This window comes from Alligator sinensis, unplaced genomic scaffold, assembly GCF_000455745.1.
Source record: "Alligator sinensis unplaced genomic scaffold, ASM45574v1 scaffold5_1, whole genome shotgun sequence".
In the NCBI taxonomy this organism is placed as follows: domain Eukaryota; kingdom Metazoa; phylum Chordata; order Crocodylia; family Alligatoridae; genus Alligator; species Alligator sinensis.
In genome coordinates this window covers 588771-609447 of record NW_005842213.1, presented here as the reverse complement: position 1 = coordinate 609447, position 20677 = coordinate 588771, and the positions used below count along the sequence as shown (strand labels likewise).

The following is a 20677-nucleotide window of genomic DNA, read 5'->3' as shown; positions in this document are numbered from 1 at the left end:
AGTTTGAGCCACACATTGCTGGGGGCTCTGCCTGCCACGGGCCATGAGCGCCCCAAAGGCCTGCTGCCTGCTGCCAGTGGTGGGGGCTTTGTGCCATGGAGGTGGGTGTGGTGGGGGGACCTGCAGCTGGAGTGTCAGGAGCCCCACAGAGGGGGAGACACAGAGCCTGCCCATTCTGATGGCATGTAACTTCTGAAAGCCTGCCTCCTGCTGACTTTCAGAGGGCCAGCTACAGGCTGGTAATACTTGTTTTTTGGAGGGGCACTGTGGACTGGATAGAATGGCCTGGCAGGCCGGATGTGGCCCGTAGGGCATATTTTGCCCACCTCTGCATTATCTGGTTTGTTCATGTTTAGACCCATGGTCCAAAGGATCATTTCTTAAATAGTGGCATATAGAAAAATTGGCATTAGGTAGGCTGTGGTCAGGTGGTATACAACTTGTTTTTGAGGGCTGTGTCCAAATGAAACGTCATTAAAGTTATTTAGCGCTCTGCATCTACTAAACTGCCATAAAATGGCAAAAGTGGCACAAGAAGACTTTTGGCTTGGTTATTTCAGGATTTAAAATCTGAGAAAGCTGGGTTTAGGAATATGCAGCATATTTTTACAAATATGTAGATATCAAGCTGATTTCTGATGGCACTAGTGCTCAGAGCCCTTATGGTTTTTGCCACCAAACTTGTAGTACACAGAGTGGCCTATCAAGTGTCGTATCAGGAGTCAGGTATCATGACGTGCAGGGACCTCTGAACTGGGGCTGGTAGGAAAGGATAAAAATATTGTATTGCGCATGTAAGGGATTTAGTGAAATACAAAAATCTAAAGATACAAAAGTTGCAAAATGCTTAAAGTTTATTAATCATCATCCTCACTTTCCTTCAAAAGAGACCAAAAAACAAAAACAAAAAAAACCCAAAACAAAATAGAAAAAAGAAAATATCCCACACCCAGATATGAACTGAGGTTAGAAAGTGGGGACAACATTATTGCTGAAGGTTATAGCCCAATACACCTATTTTTCCAAAAACAAAATAAATAGCAATAGTAAAACATTTTAAAAAAACTCAGCTTCCTTGGAAAGAATTTATATTAATATAATTACTTTTGTTAAAAAATCCTTCATATGCCTCTTTTGACAAAAAATATATATTTCTTCTGTAAACAGTTAACCAAGAACATGTAATAAAAATGTTCAAATTTTCATATCATTACTATGCTGATAATCTCATGTAAACAGAGAATATTCTGCAGCAGCTTTGCATGGTAGGATTTCTTTCTTTCTATCTTTCTTTCTTTTCCCAAGAATATTGATGGAAAACCACCCATTACAAATCACCCACAATCTTGAAAGTTTGAAGGTTTAAGATGATGCAGTTTCTACCATGTAAATTCTTTCACGTAAAAAAAGGGAGGAAAATAAAGTTCGTATTTTTTCTGGTGTAGATTGTTGACGTTGCTGGGATGAAAGCAGATTTAACAGTAGTAAGTCTACTTCAGTGAAATGATTAGTCATTTTTAAGTTGGTATGGAACACACTGTAATGACTGTGGCTAGTGAAACTTCGTTAACTATACAGTGATGTTTATTTTATGCTTGGACTTGCACAGTCACAGTAAAGAAAAATCAAGCCAAAAAGAAGAGACTACTGCTTATGGCAAAGATTTTCTGTAAGAGCTGTGAAAATAGTTGCAGTAAAATTTAACTTGATTTCACTGCATGAAAGGAAAAGTATCACTCAGAAAAAAACAAACCTCAAGATTTCCTTATCTTAGAACCTCTCAAGTTGCAAGGAAAAGATTCTCAGAGCAATGAGATGAATTGTTAATGGAAGCTGAAATAATTAGGAAACAGAAATGTTTAGCATATATAGAGAGAACTTTATCTGTATGTCCAAAATTTTAGCTGCTTTAGAAACGATTTATTTCAGTCTATATTCTGCTCTTCCTGGCTTTGGTTCTTTCATCTGTTGCTTGGTTTTAGCCTTGCCATTGTTGCTGCTGGATCTGTTCCTGTTGCTGCTGTTCCTGTACCTGTGCTGGGGTGGTATGGCTGCTTTGTGGGATGCACTGGGAGCCCACACATCCGCACTCATCCACATGGATGTACGAGTAGTCGATGTGGGTTCCATTACGGCACTGCAGGGTCACATGTTTTTTGCTGGTCTTGACTTCCTGACAACACTTGCATTTATGTTCCATCATGTTCGCCTCAGCAGAATATCTGATTGGTCCCAAAGCAAAAACAGCAACAAAGAAAGACTTAGAGACACTGGTACAAAATCCAGAATCTAAATTCACACCCCTTGCTAAATATTGCCAAATGCTATATATGTGCTTTGAGAGCCTATTTGATATTAGCACTGTTACCTCATTTTTTAGGGGCAAATCCTCAGCCCAGGTTCTCAGAGGCTAAAGGCTCTATTCATTCTGCCATCAAGCTTCCATCTATTAATAACTGATAGGTCTTAAGGTGATTAACCTCAATATTCAAGTCAGCACAGCAGAAATAAACACCTGCTTGCTGGATGGATATTGGATGTATTAGAAAGGCATTGCTAATTTGCTCCCTGTCACCAGTGTAATGGAGGAGGCCACAAGGACAATGATATACAAGCGGAGTGAGTAATGAGCCTTGTATCACTTACATTGAAGAAGCAGGGCAGTTTCCTTCACAGTATGTTAGCTCAATAGGTACAGTAGCTGTGCATTCACTCTGGCTGATGACGGTAGTGGTGTTCAGTAGCTTGCAACCTGGATTTTCAGTAAACAAAGGGAAATAATAAAAATGATGTGTGAAGATTGATGTATATTTGCCATAGACAATAACTGGTAAAAATCTGAGAAGGTGGAGCTGAAATGCATTGTGCCACCTGTTGTAATGACATGTAGTTCTTACTGCTTGAGGGTACAAGGAGGGGAGCTCCCTTCCTCATTTGCACCACTGGTACAGGGCATGGGCAGAATCAACAGTTCACCAGCACATTTCAAATGCAATTCTGTTTGCTCAAGGTGATTGAATCCAGGCAGGTTAGAAAATAACCAAGGCCTTGTCCCTTCCACCTAATGGTTAAAATATAGCAGCAGAGCTAGTAAGTGAATGCTACATGTTTTCAAAGGAGTTGCAGCCAGGTGCTGGAAATGTCCTATCCCCATAGTCTCCTTTCTCACCCTGATAGTAGGCATACTTCTCAAACTCACAGGCATTCATTCTGCTTCAAACCACATTTTCTTATCCACTGTACCTATTCACCAACTACCCCAAATGGCTAATCTGCTTAAATACATTGTTTTCCTATACTGCACATTTTGTTTGCACCACAAAATTAGCCCGATTTACCTTTTGGTAGTGTTGAGCATACTTTACAGCAGCCATCCGCAGACAATGTGACTCCCTCCTAGAATGGAGAAGCAGAGGGAAGAGGTTCAGAATTAGTGTCTGTGTATCAAAGCAGGAAGCTTCCCTGCTCCCTGAGTTTCTTTGGTGGTAGCAGGGATCAGTGATCTTCACTGATACAGGTGCTTATTCTAAAGCAGGGTATAAAGGCAGTTTAAAGACAGGGGGTAATGAGTACTATATTAATACACTATTAATAAGAATTTTCTTCACAGGTTGGCGTGAAGTGGTACTTGATTCCCCATCCTGTCCTCAGAGTTTAGCATTCTAATATTGCACACAGCAACACAACTTCTGAACACTACATACATGCTGCAAATGGACCATATTCTGAGAGACTAGAATACTGCAGGAAACCAGCATTAGCAAAATAGTTAATAAAATACTGACTTCCCACTGCCCTTTGTGGACCTGGTTCCAATCAGCCCTGAAATCTTTATTGAGTTGAATTAGTTCAATTGAATTCCCTTCAAAATTTTTCCCCCCCTTCTTCTGTCTCCTAAACTGTGATTTTTTTCCAAGGCACCTGCATGAATCCAAAGACCGGTTCCATAAAGGGCAATATGATTTATGCTGTTAGGACATGTGAAACTTTTGAAAATCCCACTCTTTATTATAATGTCCCATCCTCTACCACACATTACTGTCCTCTCTACTGTATACAGAAATATGGCGTAGCTTAGGGAGGACATATTTAAAGCCACGTGATCTAAATAATCAATTTTAATCACAAGTACATCAAGAATGCTTGATTTATGTAATCTGCTTGTTTGTAATATGTTTTATTCTTGTTTCACATTTTAACGTTTTATTTATTTGCTTTTTGGCTAAAGTAAAATTCAGATTCAGATGGGATATAAAGAGAGCTGTGTAGCACAAAATGCCTGTGCTCAGATGTAGTCCTTTGAACCTGGTAAAACTGTTGTTTTGCCCATGTAGCCGTTGTCTATTCCATTTATTTAAATTAATATGCAAATTAGAGGAGAAGCACTTACTGGTCCACAGTCTTCAGGGTTCAAGGCAGCGCAGGATTTATTTCTTGTGACAACAAGGAAGTGATGATTGTTTTCTTTACATTCATAGGAGGTACAGTTATTACCAGGCAAGTACCAGGACATTCCAGGCTAGAAGTAATTAACATTGAAAAAAAAAGTTAATAGAAATCTACAGATGAGTTCTTTTGTAAAAACATCTTCCAGTTGCCTTGGTTTGGTTGTTCTGCAAAAGACTGATTAAAATCCTCAGTATCCAAATATGGTTATTATTTGTGTTGACTTTTGTAGCATTAGCAATAGCATTACTGTTGTAAGCTCCATTCATTAACAGAATGAAGAATCTAATTTTATCCATGCAATTTCTAGCTTACATCATTTCCCACTCCATATCTTATGAAGTGCCATTAAGCAATTATGCAAAAGATGTAGTGGGAACAAGCTAGATATGGTGAAAATCTGGTTTGGAGGCAGATCAAGTCAGGTGTAAACAATCTATTGGTTTTGCTATTGATTGAGTGAGGGTACATATGCATGAGAACATGGAGTTCTCCCTCAACAGGTTTATTGTACATGCGTGGAAAATGTGACCACATTTTTTCTTAACCAGAGTATCTGATAATGGTGAAAGAAATAATTTATATTGGGGGAGGAAAATTTCTTTTGTACAGAGGCAACCCAGGCAGCAGGAAAAGCTTTTTTTTTGCACAGAGGAGTGTGGAATGTTGTTTTTGATGAAATCATAAATTACGATTGTCTCTGGCTTTGTGCAAAGAACATATACTCCCAGCCACTGCTAGAGTTCTGAAAAAAAACTTTTCTTATTTTATTATATGCTGATAAATTTCAAAATGTTTGCATATATACTTACTGGGTAGACAGTTCCATTGAGTAGACAGCCTGGTGGTACCGCTGTAAGGTAGAACAAATATAGTGCCAAGTTTAGGGGGGGGGGTTTAAAGAAGAAGAAAGACTTGAAAGTTACTGGTCATTTTGTTGACAAGATCCGATAACAGAAGGCAATTGATTTTTACCCTGCTGCTCAGTGTTTTCTTCAACAACATTGTCTCCTGAATAAGCTCTAGCAACCTTATCCAGTACATAACAATTTTATCTGCTGGTTCATGCACAATAAAAAAAGCCTAGTACTTACTGCATCTAAGGACAGAACAGCAACTTCCTTCTAGCATCTCTATATGTGACTCATAGCCCGCTTCACATGTCTTTATGGATTCAGGGCAGAAGCTAACGTTGCAGCCTGTATAAGATAGGGGGAAAAAAATTCATCATATTTAATTATAGAATATTTGGTATTGTATGAACAAGCATTTCTTAGGTTTCCCATGCAGCATAATGAGCACTACAGCTGTAGGAGCCCACATGTAATGCAGGGTAGCCTGGGAGATGAGAAGATAACCCTCTGTTTAGCCTTTACATTTTTAAAGGTAATGAGCTGTACTCTTAACCTTAATTCTTAACAGGAATGGGTTTAAAGGTTAGGAGAGTGGATTAGTGAAAACTTCTTTTCCTACAATCAAAGAGAAGCTTGAGAATGAAAATGTATAAGGATGTGAAAATCTAGTGACTTGTAGGATTTCACGGGACTTCATGAAACCTCTAAACAAGTTTTCCAGAGTTTTCGAGATCTTGTGAAATGGCTTAGGCATTTTCTCATGGGAAAGGTTTGTTTTTTTTTAGTGAAGCTTTTTTGTTTTCAGTGCCATTATTAATATTTACCTCTAGGGGTGACACAATTAGTTTTCTTCCAACAGTTAAAAATGCTTAGAAATTTAAAATGACTATTCTGTAGACACCTGTGTTTTCCTTGTGTTGACAGAAAAAATCTGTCTGGGAAAGGAACTGTATTTATTTTTAAAGGTGTTCCCTTCAGGCTTCTAATAAATGCTGTGAACAACTGGGATAGGGGAAGTGACCACTCAGTAACTGAAGCAACGCCCCAAATGCTGAAAAGGTATCCCCAAATTCCACACAAAAAATATCCTGAAAGCTTGCAGAAAAGGACAGTTTTCTTGCCATTTTCCAGTTGGTCTAATAAAAGGTATAATTTTGGAACCAAGAGTTCTAGTTTTTTGTACATACACAAAAAATATTGCATTTCTCACGTGGAAGAGTTGAGAGACTACTTACGACATTCGGTACTGGGACAGCATTTATCATCTTTTGTCCATATTTTCACAGGGATATACCCTGCCTTATCACAAGATACTTTGCTGACTTGTGGACATTTGCGTGGTTCACAGTGCACTTCAACAGTGGAGTTGTCACAGAAACAGTCTTGGCAATCACTCTCCCATGTTGTTCCAGGCTGGAAAAACAGAAAAAATATTGCTTAGAATAGAATCATCTGTTTGTAGTTGATTTATTCAGAGCTATAAGCTATACATAATGACATCAATGTTTTTCATATACTTTAATTTTTACAAAGGAACCTAAAATCCTGAAACGCTATAAGAATCCATGTGTTCCCAAAGGTCCCTGAGCATAATTGCCTTTCTCCACATATTTTGGTCCGTTCTTAGTTTTTGATGGAAATATGAAGGCATGCTGCATCTATATGTGTGCCTTGAATGTGGGAAAAATTATTGCATGAGATAATGGCTTAGATCCTAGGTAATAAAATGGGACCAGTAGAAACTATGCAGTTGAGGAACTGGGGCTGCAAAGTTTCTGGCCACAACTACTTTTCCTTCTGTCCATTCTTTTATTCCTAATAACTTTTGTATGCCAAAGTTAACCCCCCATCCTGACCCCAGTATATTAGATTACTTGTAGTACTATTTGTCCTTATTTTTTAATGAGTCATGGAAACTTTAGAGAGAGAAGAACCCATTACTTGCAACTTAATCTCTCTTAAAATAGTATAGGTTTGTGAATTCAGATGCTTGCAGAATATTGGGACAGACTATTTGCAAAAAGTATATTTCCTCAAACCTGTTAAAAAGATTTGGCAAAACCTGATTTTCATACTTACCGCTTTGGACTCTCCACCTGGTGCCACACAAACTGAAAGAATGAAGACATGCATATTAATGCTACTGTCATGATTTAGCATAACAATTGTCAGTAAGGTCAGGTAGTTTGAAACAGTGATATCCGAAAGAGAAATTCTACAAGAGGACTAGGAGATTGATTTGGACACAGATGAAAATTTTCAGAGATGGGAGCAGAGCAGATTTACTGAAGGCACAATTTTAAAATAAAATGACCAGTAAGATGGGGACAGGGAAGATGTCAGAATTTATGTAAGTCATTTCAGTAAACAATGGTTGAAATATGATTAAGATCATGTAAGTGAAAAGATTTTTTCAACCTAGTGCTCAGTACACATTTATCTATACATTAAAATAATCCAGGTGGCAATTACTATGACTGTTAATCTCTGTGGAGAAGAGCTGGAGGATCATAACAGTGCTGCATATCAGGACTGAGATGCTCTGAGAAAGCTATGTAGGGGAATTATATGTGGGTCATGCTTGCAGTGGGTTTTGAACTGGCCTGGGTTATTGGTTACTTGCTTTCATAAGCAATGCTAGTTCACCCTACTCAGTATTCTTTTAAAATCCAAGAGTGCAGTCCAGCACCCACGGATGTCAATGGAAAGGCTGTTGATGCAAACAGACACTGGATTGGGGTTCTAGATAAATAACAAAAATATTCAGCTCTTATATAGGTTTTCTTCATCAGTACATCTCAAAATACTTAACCAAGAATGATAGTGAAGTGACTTGGCCAGAGTCCGTGGCAAAGGTGACAATGGAACACCAACCCCTAGCCTGCCAGCCAAAGCCCTATCTGCTCTGAGAATAAAGCACATATTACTCACTGCATCCAGGGACACATGTTTTACTATCTGAATTCAAGAAAGTCTTTCCTTTAGGGCAGAAACATCCTTCAGTTAGGCCAATGCTGCTGAGTTGAATATCCCTGTAACAATAAAAAAGACATACCTTACTGTACTGCTTTTTCTTGTAGTCATTAAACAACTAAGTGCAGTCTGTGCAAGAGGTTACAGCCTACAGATAATGGATATATGTCACGGCCTACAGATAATACATATATATGAAACAATCGGCTTTGTAAATAAAAAAATGGGAATTTCGGGTTATATTCTGAATTGATTTTTGGTTCAATAGTGAAACGATTCATCCCAAAGTCCTAAAATCACCAGGTAATATTTTTGCTGTGAATTATTGACTAGCTTTACTTGTTAAGGATCCTGCATGACAAAGATCCATTAGGACACACTGAACTTTGATTTTTCCCATACCTTGGGTCACAAGTTTGAGGATTAAGAGGTCCACATGCCTTATACACTGTACCCGCTGGACAGGTGAATGCTGTAAGGAAAAGGGAAAATATTTGAGTTACATTTAGCAGTTAGAGATCCCTTGTATCTCAGTGAACTCCTCATGTTTTTCAAGCTCAAATTCTGCTAGTAGGATAGTCATTGGGCATGTCTACATGAGACACTACTGTTCAATGGCTACTGCGCATTTATTAATACTTGTATAGGCAAGTAGTAAATAAATGAGCAGTAATTGGACTTACTGTGCAGTACTGCCAGTGAATGTCTTTTAAATGACACTACAGTGCAGTAGCCTAATAGTACTGCGCAGCAGCGTATTAGCACTGTCTGTGCTGTGACGTGCTGCTAGAGAATTATTTGGCTATTGCGCAGTCAGTGACTCATGTAGATGTGCTCACTTTCACAACAGTTAAGGATGGTTGGTAGGCTGAGTTGTGACACATGACTTTTAGTCTATCCCTGTACTCCGTATCATCATTTTACACTTATAAGCGCCCAGTCTACTTTTTTCCCTTCCAGAAATCTAATAGTATAGTTTCATGTAATGACTAGGTGGATACTAACATAATACAGTGAAATAGTGGCTTTCCCTTTCCCAAAACACAACTAGCCAGATTTTAATATTGGTTATATATGGGTAAATCCATAACCATTTCAATCAGACAGAGACATAGGCACTAGGGCTGGAAGGGACCTCACAAGATCATCGGGTCCAGTCACCTGCCCAATGAGCAGGAAGTGAGCTAGGGTCAAAGGATCCCAGCAAAATAGGCATCCAAATGTTTCTTGAAAGTGTCCAGAGTAGGTGCTTGTACCACCTCTGGAGGGAGCCTATTCCAGGCCTTGGGGATTCAGACAGTAAAGAAGTTTTTTCTTATGTTCAGCCTAAAACAGTCTTGGAGGAGTTTGTGACCATTGTACCTTGTCTTCCCTTGTGGGGTCCTGGTGAACAGGCGTTCCCCCAGATCCTGATGCGCTCCCCTTATGTACTTATAGGCTGCCACCAAGTCACTGCTGAGCCTATGCTGCTCCAGGCTGAAAAGTCCCATGGTACTCAACCTCTCTTCGTAAAGGCTGCTTTCTTGCTCTCTGATCATGCACATGGCTCTCCTCTGGACTCTTTCAAGTTTCTCCACATCCTTTCTGAATTGTGGACCCACAACTGGATGTAATACTCCAGCTGTGGCCTCACCAATGCCGAATACAGCAGGAGGATGACTTCCTGGGTTTTGCTTGAGATGCATCGGTAGATGCAAGCCAGAGTTTTATTCGCTTTGCTAGCTGTGGCGTCATATTGGTGGCTCATGTTCATCTTGTGGTCAATCATGACCCCCAAGTCTCTTTCAGTCAGGGTGCTAGCGAGTGTAGCACTGCTGAGCCTATAAGTGTGATGTGGGTTTTTTTTTTCCCCCGAGATGAAGCACCTTGCATTTCTCCATATTGAATGCCATCAGGTTTTCATCCGCGCACCTTGTGAGCCTGTCAAAAGTCAGGCTGGATCACCAGCCTATCCTCCACTCTTCCCCATGGTTTGGTGTTGTCAGTGAACTTAGCCAGTCCACTTCTGACACCAGAGTCCAGATCATTTATAAATATATTAAAGAGAACAGGTCTGAGAACAGAGCCTTGGGGGACACCACTGGTCACTGGGTGCCATGTTGATTTAGTTCTGTCAACTACCACTCTTTGGTAAAGCTACTCTAGATTTATACTGATATAAGATCAGAATATCATATTTACAGAGCTAGCTCCTTGATGCTCCACATTAACACCAATGTGAGTTAAATATGTAAATATTGTTTCCAAAGCCTGCATCCCCTGAGTCATGTTCCTATTAAACCACTGAGATAGGAACATAATACAGGACATAGAAGCACGGGACTGGAAAGGGTCTCCCAGGTTATGGAGTCCAGTCCCCTGCATTCCCAGGCAGTAATTTGCCCAAAGATTCCTAAAAATCATCCACTCTAAAACCTCATGTATAAGAAACACCAAGAACACCTTAAAACATGTCACTGATACAATGAAGGGGAGGCAAAGGCATTGCCAGAGAGACTTGTTATGGTTTATAGTGTATTATGGAAAGATTTTGTGTTAGGACCAACTTAATATGTTCCCATTATAACAAATAAAGTGCTTCATTATTACACATTTTTTTTAATGCTACTGTACTTACGGCATGTGCCATTGGTTTCATTTCTCCAGTCAATGCAAACACCTCTGCTGGCACACCAAAAAGCATACAGCTCCAAGCTTGAACACAGTATAGAGGGCTTCCTCATGCGACATTCATCAAAAACACAGCCCTTGTAAAAAGGTTCTGGTGGGATCACTTTATGACATTCTTCAAAAACTCTTTACATGCAACAGGAAAAAAAAATCAGTTTCACTTCATCTGGTCCCTATACAAAATCTGCTCTAGCCCAAGTAGATACCACACATGTATATTTTATCCTCCTAAGATATGAGGTTTTCAGGGGAAATTTGTCTGAGCTTGAAAAAGGGGCACAAATTGGGGAGAAATGTTCAAGAATGGAAAGGCTGGGAAGTTTGAAGCCATCAGAACTATTATTTTCAATTTGCCTACGATTTAAGACTCCTATAGAATATAGTGTCTATTTATCCATTTAGCTGTTAACAGACCAGACTCATTACTCTCTTCCATAGAAAGCATTTGACAAATTTAAAATGCAGTTATGAAAAAGGATATTGGAGTATAAATAGATATACACTGGGTGCATCTACACATGTGCTTTAATGCACCGGAGCCTATTTTACTGTGCATTAAAGCATCACATAAAAAAAACCCTGTGCAATTATGCTAATGCAGAGTAGAATAGGCTATGACACATTAAGCATCACTTAAAAAAATGTGCTTTTGGTACTGTGCATTAGGGCAGTCTAATGCATATTTATTTAGTACTTCACATTGGAGGTACTAAATTTAATGTGCATTAGGTAATGTGCATTAATGCATGCGTAGACATGCACACTGAAATGTAGATAGGAAGGTAAATAATTTTATAGTTAAAAGAAACAATTTTGAGCTATTTTATGCAGCCCAGAAAATTTGGATTTTGTTACTGACCAAATCCCTGATCTGTTAATATTCCCCACAGAGAACTGTGCGTTAACTCTGAAAAGCTCCTTCACATCAAGAATCATTTGTATAGGACTTCCATTACATTTGTGACCTCGTGCAACTGGCATAACTGCTTAGCCATCAGAGATGTGCATCAGGAAACCTTAGAATTTGGCCTGTATTTCCTGAGGATATAGTTCTTATCCCCCTCACCCCCAGCTTTTCTCAGATACATGAATAATATTGCCTAAGTCAGAGAAGATCAAAGAATTCAAGTTTGATCTTACTTGCTCAAAATAACCTTGCAGGGTGAAGAAGGTTCACACGAGAAAGGAGGAGGTGTTGTAATGATAGGTGGTGGTGTCAAACAAGTTTGATTGTCAGAAACTTTCCAGTGATAAGCCATTTTGGGACAAGAAGAAATGATCTGACCATCTGGCAAGCGGCATTCATCTGATTTATTATTTGTGCATGTGCCTGAAAGATATCAAAAGGAACCAGATGAGAAGGCAGGTAAGCCACTGACAAAATATGTGACATTATGCTAGGATCAAATTCAAAACTGGTGTGCATGCTGAATTGGTCAAATAGTTTGGGTATGATCCTATTCCACTTATTAGATGCTGATTAAGATGTCACCTAATAATGTGGCTAAGTGTAATCCTATTCTACCCTTTTCAAGTCCATGAAAAAAAGTTAATACAAAAGTTGGAGGCATCCCTCTCCTGCTTGCTACTTTGTGTGACATAGCTTTAAAGCTATAATGATGCCATGTTAGAGAAGTAGGTGCATTAAGGTTTTTTGAGGGACTTGAGAACACTTAGGCACCTAACAGATGGAAAGAATTGGGCCCTTTCTACATTTAGATTGCATTGCTGATAGGTAATACATTTTAATCTCTACTGAGTTGATTTAGTCTTGTTTTTCCAAGATTAAAACCAAAATAAAAATTTCGGTCATTCTAATATTTAGCTTCTGAGCCCATATCTTTGAGCAAATGGAATATCAGTGACCAACTCCAACAGGTTTCCTAATTTTAGTTTACTTCCCTTTGACAAATTCCTGTCAGTGATAATCCTGAAGAGCTGATGAACAAAAACAGAGGAAGTGGGAAAGAGAGGGGTTAATAAATCCTTACCACACTGTCCTTCAGTGTTGTTGCCAAATTTGCTGTATGGGAGTTGTATGGAGAAGACATATCCATTAAATGTGACGATGGCTCCAATCTCAGGTATTTCAGCAATCATTTGAATACCACGCATGGCAATCAAAATGCCATCCTGGTTCAAGCCTGGTTCGACAAGTTCGCCATTGAAATAAATCTGCATGTGAGGTTTAGAAAAAATATATGAGTGCAGGAGTCCCTTTTTAATGTGTCATTTAACACTCATATTGCTGTTCCTCATATTCCACACTAGTTGTTCATAACAATAATTCACATTGTTTAATGTTTCTCTCTGCTGCTTTACAGTCCCTTTGTGACTGAGTTGCAGGATTAACTATTAAAGCAACCCTGTGCAATTAGCTTTGTTCTGCATATTAGTTATATTCTGTTTGTGCTGGTACTATCCTAAGATACATTATTCCCCAGCAAAATGTAATGATTGATAATATCATTAGTTACTGTATGGGGACATTTTCCTTTGTGGTAATTTTTATTTAATACAATGGTTTCATAATTTTTATTTCATAACTATGAAATTAAATGTCATAATTTTTATTTAATGACTACTTTTTTTTGCTCTTTAAACTAAACTGTTAAAGATACTGGCTGGTTACAAATTCTGGTTTTTAACAAAAGTATAAATATTTGGTTAGTGACTTTTTTCTGAAGGATTTTTTTCCACATTAGAAACTTAATTTCTTTCTCATTTGACTGAGAGGAAAATGACACGGTTACATATTCTTCACATACTATTTTTCTCAGACTTGATTTCTGATCTGACTACAATGCTCAGCATGCCCATCTCTATCCCTGTCTGTAATTTCAGCTGGAATTCTTGGCATGATTTCACAGAGGGCGATTGCAAGTGCTTTTACATCTTTCCCTTCCACTCATTCTGGTCATCTAAGTGTCTGGTCCATCCCCAGTATCAAGGGCAGCTTGTGATAACCTCTCATTTTCACCAGCTCCCAACAATCACTTGGTATCTCTAGGGTGAAGCCCACTCTAGTTCATACCTTTCTCTTCAATCACATCCTTGATTCAGGAAGGGAATGGGGAAGAAGTCATTCATGTGGATCTATATTGACAGAGATCCATACTAAAGGGATAGGTCCCTATTTAGCTACCACTCTTGGGCTGAATTATGGTTTGTCTATTCAAGGGAAAATTGGTCCTGTGGCATTTATTTGTATTGCTTCCTAATGTTTTTACAAATATGCAGTATATACATTTGCATGAGATGGGAGCCCTCTGGGAACAATGAATCTCTGTGCCAGCGAAGGATTGTGTCTTATTTTGTGATCCAAAATAGGATCTTTTGAATTTACTCAAGCCTTATTTAACTAACTCATTGACATTTGTGTGTGTACCTGTTGTGTGACAAATTATTGTAATGGAACTTTTTTCAGAGTCCTATATATTTTACAGTTCTACATGCCCCCTACTTCGTAAGCCTCTTTCCAATTTTGAATGTATTTCTATTTAATGTATTAGTCTGTTTCCTAATTTTATTTATATTTCCAGTGACAAGAGGTCCAAAACCTTCTCTGATATATTTTATTCTCAGGAATTGGCCTGATCTTTCTGCCCTATGAGGCTCTCTACCCAAGTTGTGTCTATACTATGGTGAACACTAATGGACTCAGGTTTTCAAATGAGTTTCAGAAATATGCCTGTACACCCTGTTTCTCCTTGGCTGAAATGGGAAACATGGGGGGAAAACCCTGAAGTATTACAATTTACCTTGTTAGCCTGTGCTCCGCTACCAGCTTCACGGGTCAGTACTATTTTTGCAGACTTGTAGAAAATAATAATGGCTTTAGGACAGGAAAGTCCTGCTTTTGCATCGCAGAAATAATTGTCAATGTAAACCCGGAAGTTGTCGTACACAGGTATAATCTGCTTCACCAGGACATATGTGCAGTTTTGTAGGAAGGTGTAATAGGTTCCATCAAAAGTAATGTAATGAGGATCCCCCCAGCCACTACATGTACCTGATAAAGAGAAAACAGTGTGGAAGGTTACAATTAAAGTGAATTTAGAAAAGAGAATTTGGAAACTGAGGCTAAAAAGACAATGGCACCATTTATTCTATTTGTTTTGTGCAGTGTCAGTTGTTTGCCTCCTTAATTCACTTGCCACTTACATTGACATTCGTAGTGGTGACAGCAGCCAGTTTCATCAGTCACCAATACTGGTGGGTATCCATTTGCACAAGTAATTTCCCTTGCAGGAGGGCAATATTTGTTTTCTACAACAACCGTGTTATTCTCACACTTCGCTATTGTGCAGTTAGACGGATTCCAAGTCTCACCATTCTGTAACAGAGAAAGGGAGTGGTATCACAAAAGCTTATAATCATACTTGAACTTTATCCAGATTTGTATTTCCATAATGCTTGCAACAGGGGTGGAACTGGGGAGGAAAAAAATCATATATCTTTCTTTAATGACTGTCACTCATGCTTTACAGGTTTTGGAAACAGTTAGTTGTGCAGTACATTATATACTACCCAAATAACCAGAACAGCTCTTCTGTTGCTACCTAGACATTCTAAACCCATTCAGTCTGAAATAAAAGCCAGCCAAGGAGTATGGTAACCTAGAAAATGAGTTATACACAACTGAAACAATGTACAGACACACATAACAATTTAATTATTCCAAGACTGCCACTGATTGGGAATGAGTTCTCAATTATACCTGGTCAGAGGTATCCACACATACACTACCAAGGGTTCCAAGCACTGTTTTTAGGCCATGCAATGCTGTCGAACTATCACCACGGGATGGTAGTGAGCACTTGGCCCAGCATGCCTCTCAGTGGCAAGTGTCCAGAGTTTCCCCAGGATTCCCTGAGCAGGGGAAGAACTTGACTGACTAGATTCCATGAAAGAGGAAGAAGGTGACATCAATTGCCTGCAACTGCAATTTTCTGAATCCCCGTTCTCAGTAGCCCTGAGTTCAATAACGAGCAACTGAATTTGATAAAGACCATTCCTATACTTTACTGAAATATGTATTGTCCTACCTGCCTGGTGATGCCTGGACCCCTGCTTCTAGGCTACTGGTGTGTGTGTGTGTGGGGTGGGGGTGCTGCCAGAGCTTTCTCAGCTTTTAAGAGAAGTTTTCCTCAAGGCACTCATCAGTTTACTTCAATTCCTGACAAATGACCAGGGTTGGGTGCATCCCAAACTGATTTGGGGGTAGAGGAGCGATCACATGGGGGGGGGAGGGCCTGATCCCCCTGCCCCCCTGTCCCCCTAATTCTGCATTCCCAGGGGGATGGGTACTCCAGAGGTTGCCCAAGGACTATGGCTCAGGTAGATTTATGAAGACTTTCATGAGAAACTCCTTATTAATTTCAGCTGCTCTCAGTGGACCCCATTCCATGGCATCCAAGGCTGATTTGGGGTGGGGGTGAAGGGGTGGCCAGGTTGGAAGGGTGGCTACCTGGACCTTTATTGTTTGGTTTCAACCCACCTGGCTACCCCTCCACCCCAAAGCAGCCTGGGATGCACCAAACCCCAGTCAGTTGTGAGGAATGGAAAGAAATTAACAAGTGGCTTGGGGAAAAGTGATGTTTAAAAGCCATCACCAGCAACTGAAAGTCTTTGGGGGAAAGTGCTCTTTTGAGGATGCAGCGGGAGGCACACACCTTGGTGAGCCCCAGTGGATCCCACCCCTGGGATACCAGAATCATGGAGCCACCCTGCTTCTGGTGGGAGCACTATACCTTCCCATCCCCAAATCAGCAGATTGTGGCTAAGTGCAGGCAATAGAGGTTGGTGATGTAGATATCTGACTCTCTACCAGACCAGCCAGTTGCCATGCAGAGATATGGGAAAGAGGAGTATGAACAGTGCAATGTGGGATGCCTGGAGGACCAACAAAACACTAGTCATGGAAAGCTTGCTGTCTGCATATAAAGCTTAACTGATTCATGAAGCACTAGTTCAAAATAATAGCTAATTATGCAGATATACTTTTGAATTCTTCCAGGAGGTTTAGCCTATTCTGAGCTGGCTGGTTCATGTAGACGCTTGTGGTTTAAACCACACTTAAAATTGTCTAAGTATTATGTCTGAACCCTGTGCTTCATATTTGAGAAAGTTAGGCATTCTTAACTCCAGGTGTCATTTCTGCTTCAACTGATGGTAACAATGATACTCTTGCAAGGGGAAGAAAAATGAAAGCTAAATCCTGGCAATGTATGTGCGGCATGGTGACAGTTAGCTGTTCAGAGTTGAATGGGCTCATCAAGTTGAAAGAACACACAATGCAACAAATTTTGAAGAGACATCAAAGAAAGTTTGTATAGCTAGTCTGTACGCCCTAAGTCTTGGCTGTGGTCACAGGGAGTCCATGCCCTCCCTAACACATTTCTTCACAGGGTGATAGCAGATGACACCAGGGATGGCTTGTGTATGCAAGGACCACTATGACCATTCATATACTGCAGAAAGCTTCTACACTGCAGCCCAGCCAACTTTATGAGAAAGAGGGGAAGTTTAGGATGTATAGAGATACTGGTAAGGGTACAGGAGGCCAGGAACAAAGCTTTCCAAACTACCGGTGACAATGTCAGATTTTTCAGTTCTTTGCATAAGCAATGAATGCAAGTATGGGGCGGGGGGGCAAGCCTCTTTACTTCGGTGTAAATAACGGCAAAATTGGGACCTTGCTGGATAAAGAACATCAAAAGTTGTGCATTTGAGTTGCAACTAAAAACACGTTAGAAGATTAATTATCATTGTCAGTTATAAGGTTGCACAAATAACCAAATCTTACTAGAAATAGCTTATGGGGGTTTGCACTCAATGCTGTAAAAAATGACTGAAAACATCAAATGGTATTTCAGTATTAAAATACATAAACATTCTACATTGATACAGCTTTATTACCAAAACAACTTTGAAGACTAAAAAAAGAAAAGTAGAAAACAAATACCTTTCTGTGTGGCTTGACCTTCTGGCATCCTGTAGGGGGTGTTATAATAGTAGATGCAGTGACTGTTGGCAGAATAGTTGTTGCCGGTGTTGTTGTTGCTGGTGTGGATGTATTACACCGTTCCTGGAATCTAGAAACCGAACAATTGCTAGTACAAATGGCATAAAAAACACATCCATCACTGTCTGTGGTGTTGTAAATCACTTCACCTGTAAAATATAAAACCACAGAAAATAGTGTGCAACATGAAAACGAAACAAAAAAGGACAAAAATACTTCATTTAATGGATGACAGATAATTGATACCCATACAACAAACTGCTTGTACTACCCTGCTTAGTAAAAATAAAAATTAAAGTCAGAAAAAATTACTTCTATTAATATATGAATTCCGTAACAACTTACCAGGTTGATAAAGACTTTCCCGGACCTGGCAGTGACAAGCACGGGGTGTTGTTGTTCTTGAAGTAATAACAGACATTGATGGTGTGCTAACTGCTGTGGTCTCTGGGATGGTGGTTGTACTTGGGCACTTGGGGATTTCCTCACAGCACATAATGCGAACCTGGTAGTTGAAGCATATCCTGAACTTCCCAACCTGTTCCTCATTCTTGCAAACAAATCCAAAACTGACATCACACCGCACGACTTGACCAATGTTCTGAATACTAATATTAGGAAAGTTTTCTGCCCGGCATTCAATGTCTGCAGGCTGTCCACAAATAGAAACTCCCGCTGCCCTAATGTTGTGAAAGGTTTCCCAGTCTCCATCTCCCGGTTCTGTGGAGGGGAAATCAACATCAAGCCATTTGCCCCACGTGCATATTGGCTCACAAGCAGTAGTAGCTGTACTAGTTGATGTAGTGGTTGCAGTGCTTGGGGACGGGGTTGAGGGCCTCACGGTGGATGGAGAGGCTCTGGTGCCCTTTGTGCTCGTGCTGGGTGCTTGAGGTGTAGTGGTTGGAGTCGTTTTGGAGTGGGTAGGGTGTGTAGACAAATGGGTGGTGGACTGGGTGGCAGTTGTGACAGTTGTGGATGTGTGCGGAAGAGTGCGTGTTGTGCTCTGGGTGGAAATAGTGGTCTTTGTGCTGGTTGGCAGGGTGGTAGTTGTGGAGGGGGTTTCAGAGGTCGTTGTTGGAGGGGGCACCGTAGTTACGGGTGTGCTGGTTTCTGTCATAGGCGGTGGTGTCGTGAGGGGCGTAGTGACCACGGTTGTGTGATGCGTGGTTGAGCTGACCTCTGTGCTGGTTTCTGTGCTTGTAGGTGGCGAGGATGTTTCTGTGGCTCTGGTCCTGGTTGGCACAGTGACAGTGGTGGTGCTGATTAGTGTGGTCGGAGGTGGAGTGCTGCCTGTTGTGGTCACTGGGGTTGGTCGGAGGCGGTGTGCTGCCTGTTGTGGTCACCGGGGCGGTGGTTGGACTTGTGCAGTTGGGGGTTGGCCCGCCTACAGCAGAAGACACGTATCTGGTAGTTATAGCACATGTTGAATTTTCCGGTTTGGTCCTTGTTCTTGCACACCAGCCCGAAGTGCACGTCACACAGCACGACTTGTTCAACTTGGTTGATGCTTATGTCCTGTTGGTTTTCAGCTCGGCACTCAATGTCTGCAGGCTGTGCACAGATCTTTTCTCCTGCTGCCCTAATGTTCTGGTAGGTTTCAATGTCCCCCTCTCCTGCTCCCGAGTACGGGGAATCAACATCAAACCATTTGCTCCACGTGCATACCTGCTCACAAGCGGTAGTTGCAGTAGTGGTTGTGGTGCTTGGGGCCGGTGTTGAAGGCACTACGGTGGATGGAGAGGCTGTGGTGCCCTTTGTGCTCGTGCTGGGTGATTGGGTTGTAGTGGTTGGAGTTGTTTTGGAGTGGGTAGGGTGTGTAGACAAATGGATGGTGGACTGGGTGGCAGTTGTGACAGTTGTGGATGTGTGCGGGAGAGTCTGCGTTGTGCTCTGGGTGGAAATAGTGGTGTTTGTGCTGGTTGGCAGAGTGGTAGTTGTGGAGGGGCTTTGAGAGGTCGTTGTTGGAGGGGGCACCGTAGTTACGGGTGTGCTGGTTTCTGTCGTACGAGGTGGCGTCGTGACGGGTGTAGTGACCGCAGTTGTGCGATGCGTGGTTGAGATGAACTCTGTGCTGGTTTCTGTGCTTGTAGGTGGTGAGGATGTTTCTGTGGCTCTGGTTTTGGTTGGCACAGTGACAGTGGTGGTGCTGATTAGTGTAGTTGGAGGCGGTGTGCTGCCTGAAGTGGTCGACGGGGTGGTGGGTGTACTTGAGCAGATGGGGTTTGGTGTGCAGCACCTGACACGTACCTGGTAGTTGAAGCATATCTCGAACTTCCCGACTTGCTCCTCATTTTTGCACACGAGCCCAAAATTGATGTCACAACTCACTTTCTGACCGACATTGTGGATGCTTATATTAGGAAAGTTCTCAGCACGGCACTCAATGTGTGTAGGCTGTCCACAGATCTTCTCTCCTGCTGCCCTAATGTTGTGGTAGGTTTCAATGTCTCCATCTGATGGTCCTGAGGTGGGGAAATCAACATCAAGCCATTTGCTCCACGTGCATACCGGCTCACAAGCGGTAGTTGATGTAGCGGTTGTAGTGCTTGGGGCCAGTGTTGAGGTCCCTACGGTGGATGGAGAGCCTGTGGTGCCCTTTGTGCTCGTGCTGGGTGCTTGAGTTGTAGTGGTTGGAGTCGTTTTGGAGTGGGTGGGGATTGTAGACAAATGGGTGGTGGACTGGGTGGCAGTTGTGACAGTTGTGGAG

At 41.0% G+C, this 20677-nt stretch overlaps 1 protein-coding gene across 1 annotated transcript in view; it reads right to left on the bottom strand.

Moving 5' to 3' along the window:
* Window positions 1-1514: 1514 nt before the first annotated feature.
* The window catches only part of MUC5AC (mucin 5AC, oligomeric mucus/gel-forming), a 58706-nt gene continuing 39543 nt past the window's right edge, over window positions 1515-20677 (bottom strand). Inside the window, 19 exon segments of the mRNA XM_025207898.1 lie at window positions 1515-2222; window positions 2647-2752; window positions 3339-3396; window positions 4391-4519; window positions 5259-5299; window positions 5541-5645; window positions 6536-6713; window positions 7380-7411; window positions 8232-8332; window positions 8676-8745; window positions 10891-11069; window positions 12084-12273; window positions 12935-13118; window positions 14705-14955; window positions 15108-15279; window positions 17911-18119; window positions 18316-19279; window positions 19320-19357; window positions 19359-20673. Of these exon segments, the coding sequence (XP_025063683.1) occupies window positions 1979-2222; window positions 2647-2752; window positions 3339-3396; window positions 4391-4519; window positions 5259-5299; window positions 5541-5645; window positions 6536-6713; window positions 7380-7411; window positions 8232-8332; window positions 8676-8745; window positions 10891-11069; window positions 12084-12273; window positions 12935-13118; window positions 14705-14955; window positions 15108-15279; window positions 17911-18119; window positions 18316-19279; window positions 19320-19357; window positions 19359-20673 (4566 nt within the window). The 3' untranslated portion in view covers window positions 1515-1978.